The sequence below is a fragment of the Platalea leucorodia genome (genome assembly GCF_965183815.1).
Source record: "Platalea leucorodia genome assembly, chromosome: 1".
Taxonomy (NCBI): domain Eukaryota; kingdom Metazoa; phylum Chordata; class Aves; order Pelecaniformes; family Threskiornithidae; genus Platalea; species Platalea leucorodia.
In genome coordinates, this window is record NC_138823.1 from 134,216,342 (window position 1) to 134,235,319 (window position 18,978).

An 18,978-nucleotide genomic window follows, 5' to 3' on the forward strand; every position below is an offset into this window, starting at 1 on the left:
CTATGCAGGGGTGCTGCACAGTGGGAGGACTAACTCATATAGTACTATTTTGTTGGTTTGAGTCCGATGCTTAAGAAATACAGATATGATGTTGTCCATGGTCCACCTAGAAGAATAACAAGATTCCAGAGAATCTTGGTGGGTTCTTGTGCAAAAAGTCAGGGAGAAAGTACAACATGAAGGCACTGAGATGAGGTGTGCTTTTGGGAACAGCAAGGCAAGTAATTAAAAGTTTGTTTTTCAGAAATGTATTTTGGCACCAGGGATCAGACACATCAGCTAAATGCAGCCACTGGGTCAGGTTCTAGCAATGTCAGTATTCTGTACATATTACTTACGGCTGACAGCTTTCTCCTTCTCTGTATGTCCAAGACCTGCCCTAGGAGTGATGCCTCCAGTCCTCACTGCAATGACCTGCTACATTTTCTTAACCACTCTTGTGCTTGAAGGTCACATGAGTTTCACGTCTCTCCCCAGTAATGACATTGCTCTATTTGGCGAAGCACCTATGACGACGTGTGCTGTGCCAGTGACCTGCCCTTCTACACTTCTCATATTGAGAGATCTGACATGGATTTGAGAACAAGAGGTGCGTTGCTATCCCTTCATCTAAGATCTGGGGAAGCACAAGGGTGTCTCTGTGCTCCCAGTGGGCCTTGTACACCTGGGCTTGTACAAACTGTATCTGAAAGTCACTTCTTATTTACCATACATGTATGAATACTTCTCAAGAAGTAAATTCAACACTAAAATTCATGACAAAACATAGAGAAGTGACTGGGGCCTTGGCCTGTGTTTCCCCCTACAGAGATTTCATCTGGACACCTCCACTTATGTCAAGTCCTTCAACCTCTTTTCCCCACTTATTTCTGCTGTCTTTCTTTTCCTGATATTTTTCACCATCTGCCCCATATTGTCTCTCTCTTGCACAAGCACACTCTGTTTCCCTGCACAATTCATTTCTCCTCAGAGTGCCACTTGTTACTCAAGGCACCCTGTAAGTCGACTGCTCTCCTAACAGTAATCTGAATGCCAAGACAGCTGAGGCAAAGTTATGCAAGGGGGCAAAATCCGTTTTCCATCATATTGCTCCATTATAAAGAGCCTCATATAGAAAGAACAAAGGAGTTTCTTGCTGCAGTTTGATCTTAGCCGGGCTCCACGCCTCTCTCAACTTTTCTACCCTTTGGTAAGAGATTATATTCCTTAAGATAAGTGATGAAATGTAGCAATAAATGGGCCTTCTTACAGTTGCAGCAGCAGTGGATTTGTTGCTGTTCTCAACAGCCTGCAAGACAGTACTACAGCATCCTGCCTTCTCCATGACCACAGACCAGTGGTGGGGCCTCCACTGTGCTGCACAACTCTACAGGCCACATGCAACTGTCTGGCAGATCGCAGGCACACCAAGTGGTCCCAGGAAACAGGCGAGTGAAGCCAGACGTTCTGCAAATACCTCCTGCTCTACAAATGTGTGAAAGACAGGGACAGTGTTGAGGGATCATGAGACGGTGGTCAGGTAAGTCAATCTTCCTGCTTAACACATGACACTAGACATGTCCGAATTCCAGCAAAGTGACCCTTCAACATCTCTGCAACTAATGGCAAAACTCTGGGATCAGTGGTATCAGAAATGGGTTTCCAAGCCCTCATGAAAGAAAAACTTATTCAGATGGAGCTTACTGAAGTCAAGAGATGACATGCATACACATGCAAGGGTTGCAGGGACTAGATCCCCAAACTACCTAGTCTGCTTACAAGTATACTTGTCAGCTCTAACTCACTAGAGTGTGTCCAGCTTGGTTAGTAGTACATTAAAGTCTCACTTCAGGTTAGAAAGAAAACTTTTCTTTTTATTAGAAGAGACTTTAAAAAAAAAAAGCATCTGCAGACCCACACTATCTTTTTCATTTTAAGCATGTAAAGAGATGACATAAGGAACTGTTGGTCACTCTCGGAGCCTCATTCTACTTGCTGTAAGAACTTTGCTGTACTTTATGTATTTTTATCTTAACTCTTCCCACTACTGCTCAGGCGAATGTACTTTCATTTCAGATCATCTTTCTTGTTCCAATTACGTCATTCATTTTATTATTTTAACCTACTTTGTTAAGCTGAGAAGATAACTAATACAGATGTTTTAGGAAGGGAGTTAACCAAGCACAGATCTAATTAAAATGGACTAGATTTCTTGCCTATCTTATGCTTTTTTGCTGACCTCTGTGTGACTGCTTAGCAAAAGTTAGAAAGAAACAGGCAGAAAAGTGACTAACTGGAAACACTTCTGATGTAAAGGTTAAGCTTATGCAAATAAATAAAGCAAAGTCCTCTTAACTGGCACAAGGAGGAAATAAAATATGCCAAAATGTAATCTTCTCAAGACTACTAGAAGCTAAGAATCAAAGTAGGAAAACAATGTGATTACAGATGGCTCTTTAATTTAGCATAGCACAACAAAATTGCATTGGTAAGGAAAAAAAAGCAAAAATATGTTTCATATAACATATTTTTTAAAAAGCTGACAGCCTTTCATGACATTTCATTTAAATATCAAATAGTCTTTTTTTCCCCTTGATTTTACTGGTTCATTTGAAGTTTCTTTATGGATCTCTATGACTAAAATAATCACAGGCTATATACCAGTGAGAAGAAAAAAAAGCAGGAAACAGTACACCTACCCTTACAGACACTATTGTGTTATCATGTCAAATCTACTCCAGAAAATATCTAATACTGAGAAAGATTTCCATTCTACCCCTTTTCTCTTACTAAGTGCATGCCCACTATTACACGTGGGCATGCAAGAATTAGCCTGTGGTTGAAAAAGATACGGGCTAGCAGCCAGAAAACACATAGGCCAAAACGTGCTACCACTAAGCATCCTTCATGGTCATTTCGTTTGGGTGGCTAAAAAGACTACTTCATTTCACAAAAGGCATCAATATCAATAATCATGGAGATTTCTTATTCTATACGGGACAGTAAAATCATGGTCTTTCAGCCCAGAATCTAGAAAACACTCTCTTCAGTCAGCCATCAATCTGTCATAGTTCCTCAGAAAGAGATTAATTAATTTGTCTGTATTTTATACTGGTAAGGTTTTCCAGCTGAAACAGAATTTAATTTCTCAAGTTGGACAGAAAATAAATGTAATTGGTTTTTTTTTTTCTGAAACAGACAATATCTTTATTACCAAAGGAATCTTCAACACCAGAATAAGATTTGTACCTTCAGCAATTGTTAATAAGCAGAGCAAAATCCCTCTCATTTATAGCACTGAAATTAAGGGGGGGGGAGGGGGGAGAAGAAAGAAAAATAGAGATAGGAACACCATAACCTGTAAGTATGCTCTGCTTTGGGAAAGGAAAGTTTCGGGATTATTTGCTTTAAGTGAAATAAAGGAAGGGTTTGTTTATATCCCAGGAACACTGTGGAAATACTGAAACTGGCTGGAAGGAAATAAATAATCCTGATATCTGTGAGGGAATATCCAAGAGGTGACAGAGGGAGTATATGAATGCAAGAACATCAGATAATCGGAAATCCAAACAACCTTCCTGTTAGCACACGCTCAGCTCCCTCCTCCGCTCAGCAAGGACATCCACCGATTCCCAGAAACCTCCCGTATTTCATGAGCACACACCATACGGCAGCTGCTTCCTGCTGCCCCACCATCCTTGCAAACACCAGTTGCTGGGATTAAGTTCAGGTCTAGCCTAACTTACACATAGCTCTCACTGACTTCACTAGCACATCGCTGGCTTGGGCTGAACACAGGCTATATACTTTAACTAAGTGCAGCTAGCACTGAGAATAAAACTGTAATGTGTTCTAATGATACCACAGTTCATATTTCTGTTTTCTGGTGATTACATGGCAATTAAGTAGTGATTCATGTATCTTAAATAAATGATTCATATTTATTTATGGAAATAGCCAAAGCAATTAAAAACTACAAATCTTAGGAAAAAAAATGCCTGTCTTCAATCACTCATGACTACTTTATACATTCTTGAAGAAATTATTTTGAAAGCTAAAAATATCTGCTGAAGGTGTATTATTTTGCTACAGCAGATTTGATGTAACTTTTTGCACAGATATGTATTACCACACATTGGTTTCAACCTCAGAGATTCAAATGTATTTAATGCTACATAAAGCTTTGTGGCACAAGAATATTTTCTAATCCATCATGGTTGAATTAGCTCATTACTGTTATACGTCTTCTGTTTTACCAAGTCTTTTTGATCAATGCAACTATGCACCTTCAGTCCGTAAAGCATGACCACTACCTTTGTCTAACTAGCAGGATGCATGCATATGTAAGAACTGCTCATCGTATGAAATAGTAATAAAAAATCACACCAAACCCAGTAACATATTCTCCTCTGCTGTGTCTCAGACTCCAAAGTACTTTATCCCAGACAAAAACAATGTCAGTATTTCCTGGTGATTGATTCTTCATTTCACATCTTGCCTACCTGGGAAAATACTATTCTAATAACTGAATTAAAAGCAATGCTTTGGCAGCAATCTAAAACCTCATTCATGCAGTTTTACATCGCTTCTCTGAAGGCAGAATGTATGACATATACCTTACCATACTTGTAGCTTTGACGTACACATTATCTTTCAAATGACAGTTTCCATCATGGGGAATTACGATCCCTGCTAATTTACTATCAAGAGCCAGATGGGAAGTTTGATCTGTCATCACAAGAAGCAGTCGCTTTGCTTCTTTGCGCCATCCGATATGGCTCTAAAAAGAAAACAAAATTAAGCATAAGAAAGCAGTAACTACCTATTTTCTAAAATAATAAACAAAATGAAAAATGAATGTGAAAGTCTACTTTCAGATATTACATTGCTTAGCAGCACTGATTTTAAACCAGGCTATTTAAAGCTTTTTATGTGGAAACGCGTATCATGTCCTACATCTGAAAACTACAACTTTTGAGAGTCAGAGATCCACTTACCACTTTCTTTGCTTTCTGAAGAAAGATCTCTCTAAAATATATTCAAGTTATGCATTATATAGCGGGCTTGGGCAGCAGCTGCCACATTGTGTGTGTCACCATTACATACAAATGCAAATGCATAGCATTCGTGTAATGCTCTGGGATCCACAAAGCATTACAATCAACAAAATATGCATTCATTTGTATTGGCACTTGGTGCCCTCTTCTATTTTTACTTTGTATTTATTTACTTTATATTCTCATCATTCTATAATTTTCCTACACAGCTTTCCAGAAAGGACATTGGCATATGATCAATCAATAAACTAAAGTTTGAGTGTCTTCATGCACCTGCAAACTGAGAAATTCTTTATTACGCAGCAAAATAGTACATCTGTCCACCATCTGAAGGGATTAATAGCAAAGTGGTATCTGCAAGGGTGAATTTAATGTTTTAGAAATTCAGTGCAGGGCAAGCTGATACCTAAACTGGGTTAGGTGCCAATTTGTATTTCCATAACATTTATTTCCCTGCAAGCAATAAATGGCTGCTTCAAATCAAACTTTAGAGGCACACCTCATATTCTTTTTCATTATTCCCTCTCTCAATTATTCCATCGTCGTCTTCACTAATTCCATTTTTCCTCCGTTTTCCTCCTTCCTTGCTCCTCCTCCCTACCAGGCTGTCTCATCTCTACCATTTCCCTTAACACTGCCAGGTATCTTTCATCTCATGTGAAACGCGCATCTGCAATGCAGTCCATGCATTCAGCTAGGCTTCACGACTTATTCTCTACCTTTCTTTTCTTTGCTTTGCAAAGAGGGATTTAGCTCCCTTCTCAGGGTCATTCTCTGCTAGCTCTGAATGGGGAAGGAGTATCTCATAACAGGAGGGATAATAAGTACGGAGGGGTGTGGTGTCTTTTCCAACTTACACATTAGGCATCAGCCTCCCTCAGGCAATCCTAGACAGTGTTTCCCTAAAGAAGGGGTATTTCAAGTTTTATTTATAAACAGGTTAAATCTTCAACATCTTAAATAATCTCAAATTCTTCTCCAGCACGGTAGAAACTTCTTGCTCCTAAGACTCCATCATTTAATTTTGTCACCTCAAGACTCCTACCTACATACATCACAGCAACCAAAATTTTAAAGAAGCTTCATGTCCTAACCTGCTAGTGGTTGCAACAGGGATGTATTTGTTAAAGCAAGATGGAGCAAGTTATAAAGTTCTGTTGTAGGCAAATGAGTGCACATTAATATAAATTATAGTTCATTATGGTAGTTATGAATTGCACATTGTTCTCATCCATTTTGGTTCACAATTCAGTTAGCAGGAAAGCCTCCTCATTCTCACAAATGTTTCCATTCTATTGTTTTTGGAAGCATATATTATTCTAGAGCTTACATGTCATAAGTGTGGAATGTGTCCAATGAGACACACTGATTTTAAGGAATTTTTCCAAAGCTTCAGAATAATTTTTTATAACAACTGTGATCGCTCTGTCTGTGAAGAGTGGCTTTTATTTCCCTGTTTTACAGCTCATCAAAATGTGAAAATAAAATTGGGGCCAAAGTATTAGTTTTTAACACAGTTTGGATTCCTTTTTGGCCTTGATTCATTCTACTGCTCCAAAAGACAATGTGAAGATGGACAAGATAAAAGAATTGTCCTGACACCATCCCAAGAGATGAGAAACACACCAAACCTGTGATTTGGACAGGTGTTGAATTACTTTCTTTAAGAGCACCAGAAAGAGTATCATATGGAGCATTAGCAAACCCATGAATTAGCCAACTTTCAAAATGTCTATTGCACTACTATGCATAGAAGAAAAACAACATGCAAAAGAGCCCTTTACAGCAAACAAATTCTTATTATTTGATATGCTTATAGTCTGGGAACTACTGATGCAGATCTTTTCCATCCTTTTGTGCATGGGAGAGATGGTGATGAAATTTTATCAATATACAAAATTTAATTTTTTGTTGATTTGTATTGTTTTTGATAACACTGAAGTGCATTTGTTTTCCTTATCTACATGAGCGGATATGTAACTGATCCTTCAGTTTTCAAATACATTCTTAAGTAGAAGAAATGTCAAATGGTATGTCCTCACTTAGGAACACAAGGAGGGCTTTAATAATTTTTGAAATGAATTTTGTAATTGGCTGAAATTAATACATGTGCCTGTTCAAGCAAGAAGCAGTGGCTTTCATTGCCCATCCTATGTTGGTTAGTTTGGTTAAAGAACATCATTAACCAATACTGAAAAATATTTCCTTATGCTCTCCTTTAGCAGTTTCAATGGGAAACAGAAATGTATAGCTAAAGGGGAAATAATAGAAAAGGAGGAAGAAATTTTACTATTATCAGTCCTAGAACTGACATTTTGCATTCAGGAACACTGAGCACTCTTGTACCAATATATATATATCCGTGTCTGAACTACCAGTTAGTCTTTTGTTAATAAGCTCCTTACCTGGCACACAGCTGCTTGGAGCATCGCATCAAAACCCCCTTCAGGTGTATCAATATTCCCAGAAATCTTTTGTTTATTCACTGCATTTCTGAATTCTGCTATATTGTCAGTCAGGGATAGCACATGAATATAACCGTGAGGAGGCATACAATCTAAATTATAATCACTGTACAAAAACAAAAACAAAAACAAAACAAAAGTCTAACACATTCCATATTTTCCATTTGAAGGAGATGTAAATATTCCCTATCAACCTTGTTACTAATGAAGATGTATATATGCACAGTGAAAGAAATACTTAAATAAAGAAAAATATCTTCAAGTGAGATTAAGTTCAGTAGGGATTAGTTTGAATTTACTATGAACAATAGATTTTTTTTTGGTATGTTACGGAAATGTATACAATATAATTTAGTTCATATAGTTAACAGTACGTATGTAGGATTTCTGTACAGAACTAGAAGAAACATGATGTGAGCGATGATGTGATCGCAGAGAGTATATCACCTCTTTTGGAACATCTGCGGAGCCGTACAGGTTTGCTTTTCATTATCCTGAGAAAGGACTATTACACCGCAGTATTAAGATCCTTTAATAGCTTGATGATACACGGGTTACTGGATCAAAACTAATATAGAATTTAAGTTACTAAATCCACTATTAGTAAGTAAATGTATGGAAAACTAATATTGAGATTAGTGACAGTTACCTCATTAAATGGATAGGAAACTCCATTTACTGTATCATCTTAGTTGTAAATGATACTTTTTGAAATTATATATAAGGGAAGAAAGGATGAAGTCTGACATAAGTAAGCTAATGCCATAGCACTTGTACAGGTCGCTGCTCTGCGACCCATTTAGGGCAGTGGAATTTATGGCACTAGCTGAGGTGCTCATCTGATTCAGAGATGCTGAGCAGGTTTCGTCTCACCTTCTGATGCATACGATGTAGGCATCTGACTATAACCTGCCTGCCCCAGACTCAATTTACAGTCAATGAAGAGAAACTGGCACTGCAAAGAATAATACCTCTGCAGATGTCTACTTTTAGGCAAAATGAATTGTGTCCTGGTAGTGCTAACTGATCTCCACTGACTATATAGGTAGTCTAGAGGACTGCTTCAGACATAGACATTTATATCTATCTATCTAATGAATTCCACTACCAGTGTCCAACTTGAAAATCACTGGAATGAAAAAAGATACTTATGGACTTCACAGTCCTTGGATCATGTCTTCCCAGGAAAGATAACAATGAGCAAGAATGTATGAATAGTTAATATTCACTTTTCCAAGTATTACAATTTATACAGACTTGAACTGATTATGAATAATCTTGTTCTCCAGAAGGTTTTGGAAGTGATCCCTCACTTTATGTAAGTGTTGAACACAAGGTATAAAAGACATGGCATGAAAAAACAAATGCAAGCCAGAACACCTTTCTTATTTAAAATGGGAGTTCATTCATATTACAACTGTGGAATTAGATCAGAGGATCGCTTTTGTTCATTCAATGAGCTGAAAGAAACTGCATCACATCAACAAAAGTAGTTTTATGAAAAGAGTTAACGAATACATGACCGTACACCAGAAAAGAAGTCCTAGGTCAAAAAGTACAAAACGTTGTGATGAATCTAGGCAACATATATCCAAAATAACTAAGAACACAACAGTTGACTATAAAATTAAATGCAAAACATATTCAAATATACCAAAGCACCATGTTCTTTGGCTTGTTTTGCTGAAGAAAATATTGCACATTTTTTCTGATACAGAAACAGTTTTTCTGAAATCACTCACCAGATATTTCAGCAATAATCATTGTATAATGATTTGCAGCATTTTCTTAGGAACTTTGCTGGAGAACCAAGGTATAATGAAACAAAGACCAATTCTGAAGAGCTTTACAAATAAATATGCATAATGCATATTTGTGTAATTAAATAATTTCTCAGTATAACAGTAAATATACAAAGACTACATACCTGCATTGGTTATGGATTCTACCTGGATGAATGCTAATATAGGGTGATACAGTTTTATCCACGTAGGATCCAAATCCAAGTCGAAAATCGAGAGAAATATTCGCCATCTTTTTAGATAAAGCAAATCCAACGGAATTTAGTTTTTCTATATTGTTGTGCATAGACGCTGAGACATCAACTAAATAATAAAGATCCACAGGGTATTTCTCTAGAGGACGAACTTTTAACATAAAGTTTGCTTCACTTCCTGATTCAAAGGAAACAAATAAGTTTGTTTACTATTTTTGAATGGACACTCTTAAAAATACATTTATTTTTGCAGCAACCTCAGCACAAAGTTGTTTGTGTCAGCAAATAAAAAAACAAACAAGAAAACCTCCCAAGAGTAAATGAAACTTTGAAGCATCGTTCAAAAATAAGCCATAAAGGGGCTCTTTGTAGAACATCTTGGTTTTTTTCCCCTCGCAGGAGCACTGTGCAATTTATTGTAAAAATTTGACTTCTCCCCATTTTCTTTTAAATTCCTGGTTATGCAATCCCTTTGGCATCATACCAAAAAGCAGTTATGACTCACAAAGGACACAGATCTGCATACAAATAGTGGTCAGTCACTTCAAGGTTGACACTTCTAAGTATGTAAGTGTATCCTGCAAATAGTTTGTCATACGAGTCTAAAACTACGTGTGTACCATAAAGACAGCACAGCCTGAAAAACTCACGTAAATTATGCCTCAAGCTTATACCAATCTACTTCCAAAGATTCGATGAGAAAAAAGGTCTTAATATTAAAAAAATCCATCTTTTGGTTTATACAAAACAGAGCTGATGATAAATGTCTGCCTCTCCTGCAGAACCACATCATGCTCTCATATGTAATAAAAACGTTAATGCTTTGGAAGCCACTAAAAATAGTCCCCACATTTTTGCTTGCCTGATATTCTGCAATGCCAGCAAAAAGAGTGAAGTGAGTGGAGTATGGGTAACACAGGTGCAGTAATGCATGACTTCAAACCGTTCACCCAAAGTGTGAGCTCACAGAAGAAACGAGGGAGCAGGATCTTTGCATGATGAGTGCAGAATGTAATTCAATCTTATGCAATGAAGATACAGCAAAGGACAGGAGGAAGGGAGACGTTATAGAAGAATTATGCAGGTTCTCCATAAAAGCTATCTAAACACTTGCAGAAACAGATTCACTAAAAATCCCACCTGAAATGTGACTTATCTATTCATGACATTTACTAGTGCATATGACATTGCTAGATAGCATAATTAAAGTACATGTAACAAAGATCTGACCCAGGGAAGTTAAACATGCAAAGTACTTTCTTCCAATGGTCTTTGAATATAAACCACCTGAAAATTTCAGGATTTGTCTGTATCAGGTCTTGCATGAAGAAAAGAGAATTTCAGTGTGCTGTAACTTATGTGTTTCTTCTTTGCCAACATAAATCGAATTACTTTTTGTAAATGACCCTTGCAGGTCTCCAGTTTGCACATAGTGAGATGCTGAGTGCAGCTTTTATATTTTCCCACATAAATCCTGACAGTTGGGTATATGTAAACAGTGACAAAAAAACCAGTATCAAAACAAAAACATCTTTGCATGATTATACTGTATCAAATTTCTGTTTTGAGGCACAACTATAGCTGTATATCTGTGTATTTCCCTGGGGAATAAAATACGGGCAGGATGTCTGCATATCAAAAGTTATTCTTCTGGAGTCCTCAGAATTTCAGTCTTCTGCCTCCCTGATGCAGGAGCTTCAGCAAAGCATACGGAACCCCACACTTAATTTCACTATTTACTGGCAAAACCGTTCATTAAACCAAATTTTAGAAAGCTAAGTGTTTTCTATGAATCCAGTATGCCTTTGGAAATAAATGTGATTACAGACATTTCTAGAGCTAGCTCAGTTCCCGAGACCATTTCTCAGTACAAAGCAGAGTATCAGTCATTTCTTTGAAAGGAGAGTGGGGAAAGGAGAGGAAGTGGTGATGTTACTTTCTTAGTTTTATTATTATAAAGATGGAAAACCAGAGTTCCTTTGTGCTTTATACTCATGCAGATCCTTTCTTTTTCCCTTGAAACTGACTGAAAATTATCTTTTACACAGTGAAGATCAGCAAGATACTATGATAACTCAGGCTTTTCCTATTCACTTAATGTTTTTGTACAAAAGATTGATCCCTCTTAAATGACATATTTGTTTCTCCAACTATTGTTGAAAAAGAAAGAAAGAAATTAAATTTTATGATATGAAACATACCCTGCATCCCTTTACATCACCTTCCACTTCTGCTGTTGGCTACAGCTCTTTTAGAGACAGAGAACATACATTGATTTAACTCAAGTTCAGCTGAGGGCAAATAGAGATATACTAGAAAATCTCAGATCCATAAAGGGACTTGTAGATTCTATTAGGGCCACGTGTCTCACTTTTTATAAATGAAATGTTAGGCAGTGAATAGTTAATTCACCTTTAGGAATCCAGTCCTTTCTTATATATTGGCTTTGGTGTCTTCATAGATGTCTAGTCAATGCACTTAAAAGTAACCAAGTAATCAAGAAGCTTATCAAATGATGAATTTAGGAATTCTAACCCAATTTACTTTCAGTAAGGAATACAGTTTATATGCATGTAAGGGAAAACTATTTGTGTAAGTGGCTAAAGAAAAAGAATCAAGAAACCACAACAGAAAAGACTACCTAACATCCCTTTTCCATTTATTACTTGCATTATTCTGACCTTCAGCTGTGTTTGACAGAAACACTTCTTGCTGAAGACCATACTTCAATACAGGAGCAACAACATCACAGTCCTACAATATAATGTTATAGCATCATTCTTCAAAAGAATTATTCCAGCTGCTTCTTCACAAAATATTTGTACTTATTATTGTATTTAGTTTTAATTGACTATAATATCAATGTGTTAGAGACAACCCAACCTGGACGCAGTTGGACTGAAACTTTTCCTGGTGTCACTTGTGTATTTGTTTCATGGTCACTGGGTATTGTAACATGAACTGTGGGATTTTCTACAAAATCTGATTGGCAGCCTCTTTTCATTAAGTTGAAAACAGTGTCACAGCGTCCCTTCTGTGTTGCATCGGCCATGAAATCCTGTTTTATAAGAGACAAAGAGTACAAAACAATCTGAGCTGAAAAAAACAACTGTAATATCTTCAAAGGAAAGAGAAAAACAAAATAATAGTCTTTGAAACAATAAAACATCCTACTATAATTGCACAAATTGTAGAACGAGTTCATGGAAGCCATATGTTTTTAATAAGGGCAATGACAAAATATTTAAATTAGAAGTTAAACCTAATTGCCACAATGACTTTTTTCTACAAAGGACAAAACTTTTGTATGAGAAAGAGAATCTTGCACAATCAGAACAAGCTGACTTTGGAGAAAAAGGAAACTATGTACTGCCACTATGTCACTAAAAAAAGTTCTGTGCTATGCTATGAGTTAGTTATGCCAAGCAAGTGTCATTCATACAGCACCAAAACAGGTTAGTTTTCAGAAGAATCGACTGGTAATGTTACTTAGGCTAATATTTAAAAGTAGCAGCAGAAGTCAGTGTTAGATTTATCTAACCTGAATTTGTCTATCACAGATGTTTAAGTTTTATCCCATACCCTACACCAAGTCCAAAGCTGGACTATAGCATTTCAATCTGCAGGAAGAGGAAGCTATGTAGTACAAGACTGGACAGTTTAAGATGCCACCAACATAAAAAAGCCCCTGTAACAACAGCAAAGTAATTAGTAGTAGGATGATCTCAGAAGCAGCACATCCTTTGTTGCTGTGAAAGGGCAAAGTTGCCAAAATTGTGCCAGCATGATCCAACGCAAAATTCCTTCCTGACCACAAATCTGATGATTAACATGATCCTGATCATGCAAGGAAAAAAAAGACAAGATCCTTTGTACTCTTTCAAAGCATTGGTCCATCCCAGCCACAGCTGGAGACCAAACAATGGACAATCTCTGATATTTCAGAGGCAGATGGGGAAAATAAACAATCAAAAAGTGCATACAGCCAACTGTGTATTACAGAATAGTCATCCAGACCCTGAAAAGACCAGAGTAAGTCCCTGAATGAGACTCAACAGTCATCTATCTTGTTTTCCAAGTTCCAACTCATTTTTGTAGTCTACCTCTGATATATTTTTTCCATAACCTTCTTTAACGTAGACAACAGAGACTACTTTTTTAGGTTACTGCTATTTATATACCATTTTGACATATATATATTTCAAAAAGGCAGATTTTTAAATGTATGAAGAACTTAGCTACTCTCATTGTTATCACTAACAACTGATAGACATGTAGCATTTTCTGAAGTTTGCTGTGTGGGGATATAAAGTCAAAGCATCTCAAGTGTTCCTCAGGGGTGGTTTTCTCATTAAAAACATTGTTTAGAAGAAGCAGGCATGCTAAGCTGAAAACTGCTTCTGTAACTTTACTCTGGAAAATTTCTATCTGCATTAATATGAGTTTTGCCATTCCACAACCATGGATGGTGCACAGATGAAGTGGCTATCAAAGCATGGTCTAAGAGGACTTGACAAAGCCCTGGCTTCCATGAACAGCTCTTGGGATTGACACGAGAAGTGAAGCAAGAGAAGCAGGGCAGAAGTGAAACCTGGTCAAATCTGAGTACCTAGTTAGAAGGAGACCTACTGCAGCTCCACAGCACTGCAAAGCTAAGAAGTGCTGTTCCGCAATAAATACAGATGTAGCAGGATAAAATTGTGCCCTTTGCAAGACAGGACATCAGGCCACAATAATGGACCACTCCACGTCGTAATCCACTGTACCATCTACACACGCCCTAAGGCTCCTCTTGGAAAACAAGCCCTCCATGACTCCATTGCATTACTTTTCCTTAGACTTGTTTCAGACTAAGTTAATCATTCCAAGATACAATATCTCGGGTAAAGTTACACCAGTGCCTTACACTCCTTATCTCTTCCAGGCACACCCTAGGAATTTATCTACCTTCTCTGCTAATGAAAGCTACTACAGATAATTTGCATGTGACCTTCAAAAGCATATGAGTTTGTAATTGCCAGTGATATTCTTAAAAACCTTGCTCCTCTGAAGTGCTTAAAATGGTCCAGCCTTACTTGAAATCATGTAATCAACTGGTTTTTTCTCTCAAACAAAACCAGCAATTCCCATATTCTTACAGTTTGCAAAGCAATAACAATTTCAGAATAATTCTTGCTACCTAAGATCTATCTTCTGTGATAAGTCTCAGAACTGATAGTTTCAAGTGTCAAAATAAGAAAAATATCAGTTTTTCCATTTGTGACAGGGTCATAACATATGGTGAAATCAAAGTTAACCCCACTCTTAGTAAAACCTTTTGCTAAATGCAACACACATATATGTATAGACTTGCTGATATATAATGAGGACTTAATATAAATTACTGATAAGTAATTTTGCTTTTGAAGGCAAAAACTGTTGAACTTTCCAAGTTACTTAAGTCTGCCAAAGGTGTCTACAAAGCACATGGAACGCATTAAAAAGTTCTCACTTTATTTAAAATTACTGCAATTTTCCAAATAAAAGATTGTATTTTCTCCTTTGGAAACAAAATATATTTCACATGATTTCTCAGGTTCTGTCTCCAGAGGCCATTTAAAGATTTTCTTGCTGTTTCTCACTATAATTTTCACAGTTTAAAAGTCTTTTATCTTTATAAAGATCAGAAGCTGCTAAAATATAAAGTCAAAAGTAAATAAGCAAAATGCCATACCTCTTGAGCACACCAGCCACACTCTGGACCCAAAGCAAGACACTTTGTGCATGTTACTGCATTTGAAGCGGCACATCTGTTTTCCGCTGCAATGAAATATAAAACCAAACATTCATGATTTATGATGCTATGTTGGAATTGTAAAATACCTAATTTTAAACCAAGATTTCAAAAATTACTTCACCAGATTAAGAGTGATGACAACGTATCCAAACAGAAGTAAAACAGAACAAAGGCAGCCCGGTGAGGGAATACTTGCAGCATTTTTTTTATCTACAGTCTAGAACTATATGTACAAGTTGAATAAACTCCATTCTCAAGGCCAAATTTTTAAGATCCTGATTTAGAATAATTTTGAAGTGAAAGTTTATCTTTGGCATGTACCTTGCTGATTTACTGCCCAACAGAAAAAATTTACCAGGTAGCTTATCTCTTCATAGACATTTTCCTTTTAAGTCATTTACACTTGTCTGAGTTATTCATCATTCACTCTGCATGGAACCCAAAATATTTTCTCACTTTCTATAAATATTCCCCCTCTGCATTTTCTGGAATGAACAGTTTCCCAGAAGAGGCAGATTTTTTTTTTTTTTTTCAGAAGCGAATACAAATTTATCCAACTGCATGTGTGTCACAGATTGAAGACACATCGTTCCGTACTAACAACTGCAAAAGCTGTGCCCACTAACAGGTCTATCAGCAAAGCCCTTTATACCCTTTTCACAGCTTTGTTTTATAGGTCACTGCTTAAGTTACTACTATTTGCTACAAAACTTTGGCAGTCGGAATTGAGAAGAAGAGATAGCCCTTTCAAGGAACTTGGTCAGCTCAACTTGAATGTCAGCATTGGCGTACCCTTTCAGCACGTTCAGCACAAGGCTCTTGCAGACCAGCGTGCCTCTACGTGAGACAGAATTCACCTGCCAAGAGCTACAAGGAAGGCACATAATATCACTCTTCAGTGCACAGCACAGTAGTAGTGCTGTTTAACAACACTGCTTAGTGGCATATTCAGCATGGCATATTATATGATTATAAAATACACTGGAAACAAAATAAAATGAATTACTGTGTACTGGAAAGGCTACATTTCTTAATTGGTCCGTCATGATAATGTGCGTATCATTATACTAAAATAGTTTAAAGAAAGGTTTGTTTTTCATCCAAATTTTTGGCTACATGTACTGTCTCTCAGATTATTTCTTTCCAAGCTGTAATAATGCAAACCATCTCTCTTTTTAGGGTAATGAGAGCAACTTCTCACAGTGAAAAGCTGTATTAGGAAAACACATACTAAAGTATCTTTTTTACCTTTATTTAACTGATTTTACCTATGGATTCAAAGACGAGATCTCGTATCACATAAATAGCTAGTCCTCAATAGGTCACTTTGAATAATTGATGATCCATGGAACTAATCATAGCTTGCAAGCTATTAGTATCAAGAACATTATCAGTATTAACATAGAAAAGCCTAGGACAGCACAATTGCAGCATTATACTGATAACATATAGGTTAGTGGCAATTTCATTAATTTCAAAGGTCAGACCTATATTTCTATTTCATACAAACTGCTGTTGACAATTTTTGCCATGCAAGCAATGTAAGAAAAGAAATATATACGGAAGGAAGAGAAACTCTCACAGATATGATAGAAACAATAAACTGAAAAGCAGCCCAGGAAGGTGCTGGAAGAGAGGGAAAACTGATTAAAGGGTGGGAGAGGTGGGCAGGGATAAATAAAGGAGGAGTCGCTCAGGAGAGAGGAAAGAACAAGACAAAATCCCAAAGGTTTTTGTTTGTTTGTTATAAAAACAAACACAGCAAGTTTGACTTGGATGTAAAATGACAGCAAGCTCATTCGGCACTGACAAAATAAAACTTCTTTGCATTTGTAAGAAGATGGCAACAGAACTTTATGATCTGCAGTCTGAAAGAGCAGACCTGGAGGCCATAGAAAAAGTTACTGCAAACTGCAGGAGAGGATAACGAGGGTGAGAATTCCAGGTAGGTACCGACATGCACAGGGTTGTAGAGCTTGCCACAGATCCCTTTCTAGACGTTACTGGTAAAGCACAAAGACACAGGATGAAAAGTTGTTGAAGGAGTAAAAATAAAAGGAATGTAATTGTTCTTGGCAGAAAAACATCACTCCCATCTTCAACTGGATACCAAAGACAGCAGAGATGAAAGACATTACAAGAAAGAGAGTAAAGTGATGGATTCAGTAAAAGTGTCAAAGGACAAGGGAAGATAAGAACTGTTGATGTGCAGTGTAACAGTGGGTAAAGACCACCATGGGACAAAACAGGGAGGAGATGACGTGAACGTTGAAGTTACCAGTCAAGTAACATCCACCGTAAGAGACAGAGCTGTTCTGATAAGAATAAATAGTTGACAGGAAGAAATGAGAGACCTGTGTATCTAGCTATACAGATAAGGAATAAGCCAGATTAATTTCTGGTCATCATAATCAGTAAACCAAAGTAAGCCAAATAATGAGTTTGGCCTAATTCGTTTCCTGCAGGAATTTCTGAGACTCCTTTCTTAAAATGTGTAATCCTATCTGCATAATACACATTTCCCAAAATTAAATGCCATTGACAATGTAACAGAACATTCATGTCTTATTGTAATGTGCACTTGCTAAAAAAGAAAGTATGTGTCTATGACTGGAACAACTGTACCATATTTCCAGATGCATCGGAACACTGAAAAATAATCGTCCCAAATTTTTTCTGTATGGTTAGTTTAGGTACTGAATCTATTGAAGTTTGATTTAGTTTATTAATACAACCTATGTGGTAAAATAGGAGGATTGTGTCTTTCTAAACTGTTAAGGCAGAAGACAAGATCTTAAAATCCAGTTTGGGTTTTCAATGTGATCATGGCAGATGAAATGCTTTAACAAATGAGATATATAGTATTGCTGGATGCAAATCTCTTTGCTGATAACTCGCCAGTCTCAAGAGCCCCATTTTCACAACATGAAGTCATGGATTGGCAATTAACAACCTTGGTACCATTGGCTCAAAAAGCTGATTTTTTTGGACTAAGGAGAAACTTGAAAAAGGTTTATTAATGCCTGAGACACATTCTGGCTACATCACTCCTGTAGTTCCCAAGCACATAGTCCCCTATAGCAGTAACATTTATGGGTGTGCTTTCATTCACCAAATATTTATTATTTAGTTATAAGCCTACTCTAAAACCATAACTGATTTAGTATAAACTTCTCAGTTTCTTTTAAAAATCATATGCTAAAGCAAGAAACTTTTTTTTTTATGAGTTGGCTGAAAAAAGAACTGAGATTTTTCCTGCCACTTCACCAAAAACAGAGTCCAGACAAGACTGAGTTACTGTTCAGCCAAAGCTAAGGGCAAGTTTCTGCTGGCTTAGTTATAACTGATGTATGCCAAAAGGTATTTTCAACAAGGGCCAAATTTTGTGCTGGGAATTGCACAGGCATATGCATATAATAAAAAGTGAGTGCAGCAGGTTAAACTGCACTTTTCCAGCCTCCTCCACAAAATACAACTGTGCTCCAATGACTGCAGCTATTTACAGTGATCACAGGTGTGGCAAGCCTAAACTCTCAGAAGCAAGAGGGATCAAGGCAAGACAAATATATGTTATAATCATATCCTGCCTCCCTATTATGAAAATAACTTTATCATGATCAGGGTATTTATCTCAGAGATGGAGTAACAATAATGCACACTGGCGTTTGAGAGGGGATGTTAAACAGGTTTTCAAACAGACAGCAC

General features: G+C 37.0%; 1 protein-coding gene across 1 annotated transcript in view; it reads right to left on the bottom strand.

The window, feature by feature from the left end:
* The window catches only part of ITGB8 (integrin subunit beta 8), a gene marked incomplete at both ends in the record, with an annotated part of 42,149 nt that overhangs the window by 12,311 nt on the left and 10,860 nt on the right, over positions 1-18,978 (bottom strand). The window contains 5 exons of the mRNA XM_082308929.1: positions 4,601-4,759; positions 7,442-7,607; positions 9,429-9,675; positions 12,381-12,555; positions 15,211-15,296. Coding sequence (XP_082165055.1) covers positions 4,601-4,759; positions 7,442-7,607; positions 9,429-9,675; positions 12,381-12,555; positions 15,211-15,296 — 833 coding nt within the window. The remainder of the gene's footprint in view (positions 1-4,600; positions 4,760-7,441; positions 7,608-9,428; positions 9,676-12,380; positions 12,556-15,210; positions 15,297-18,978) is intronic.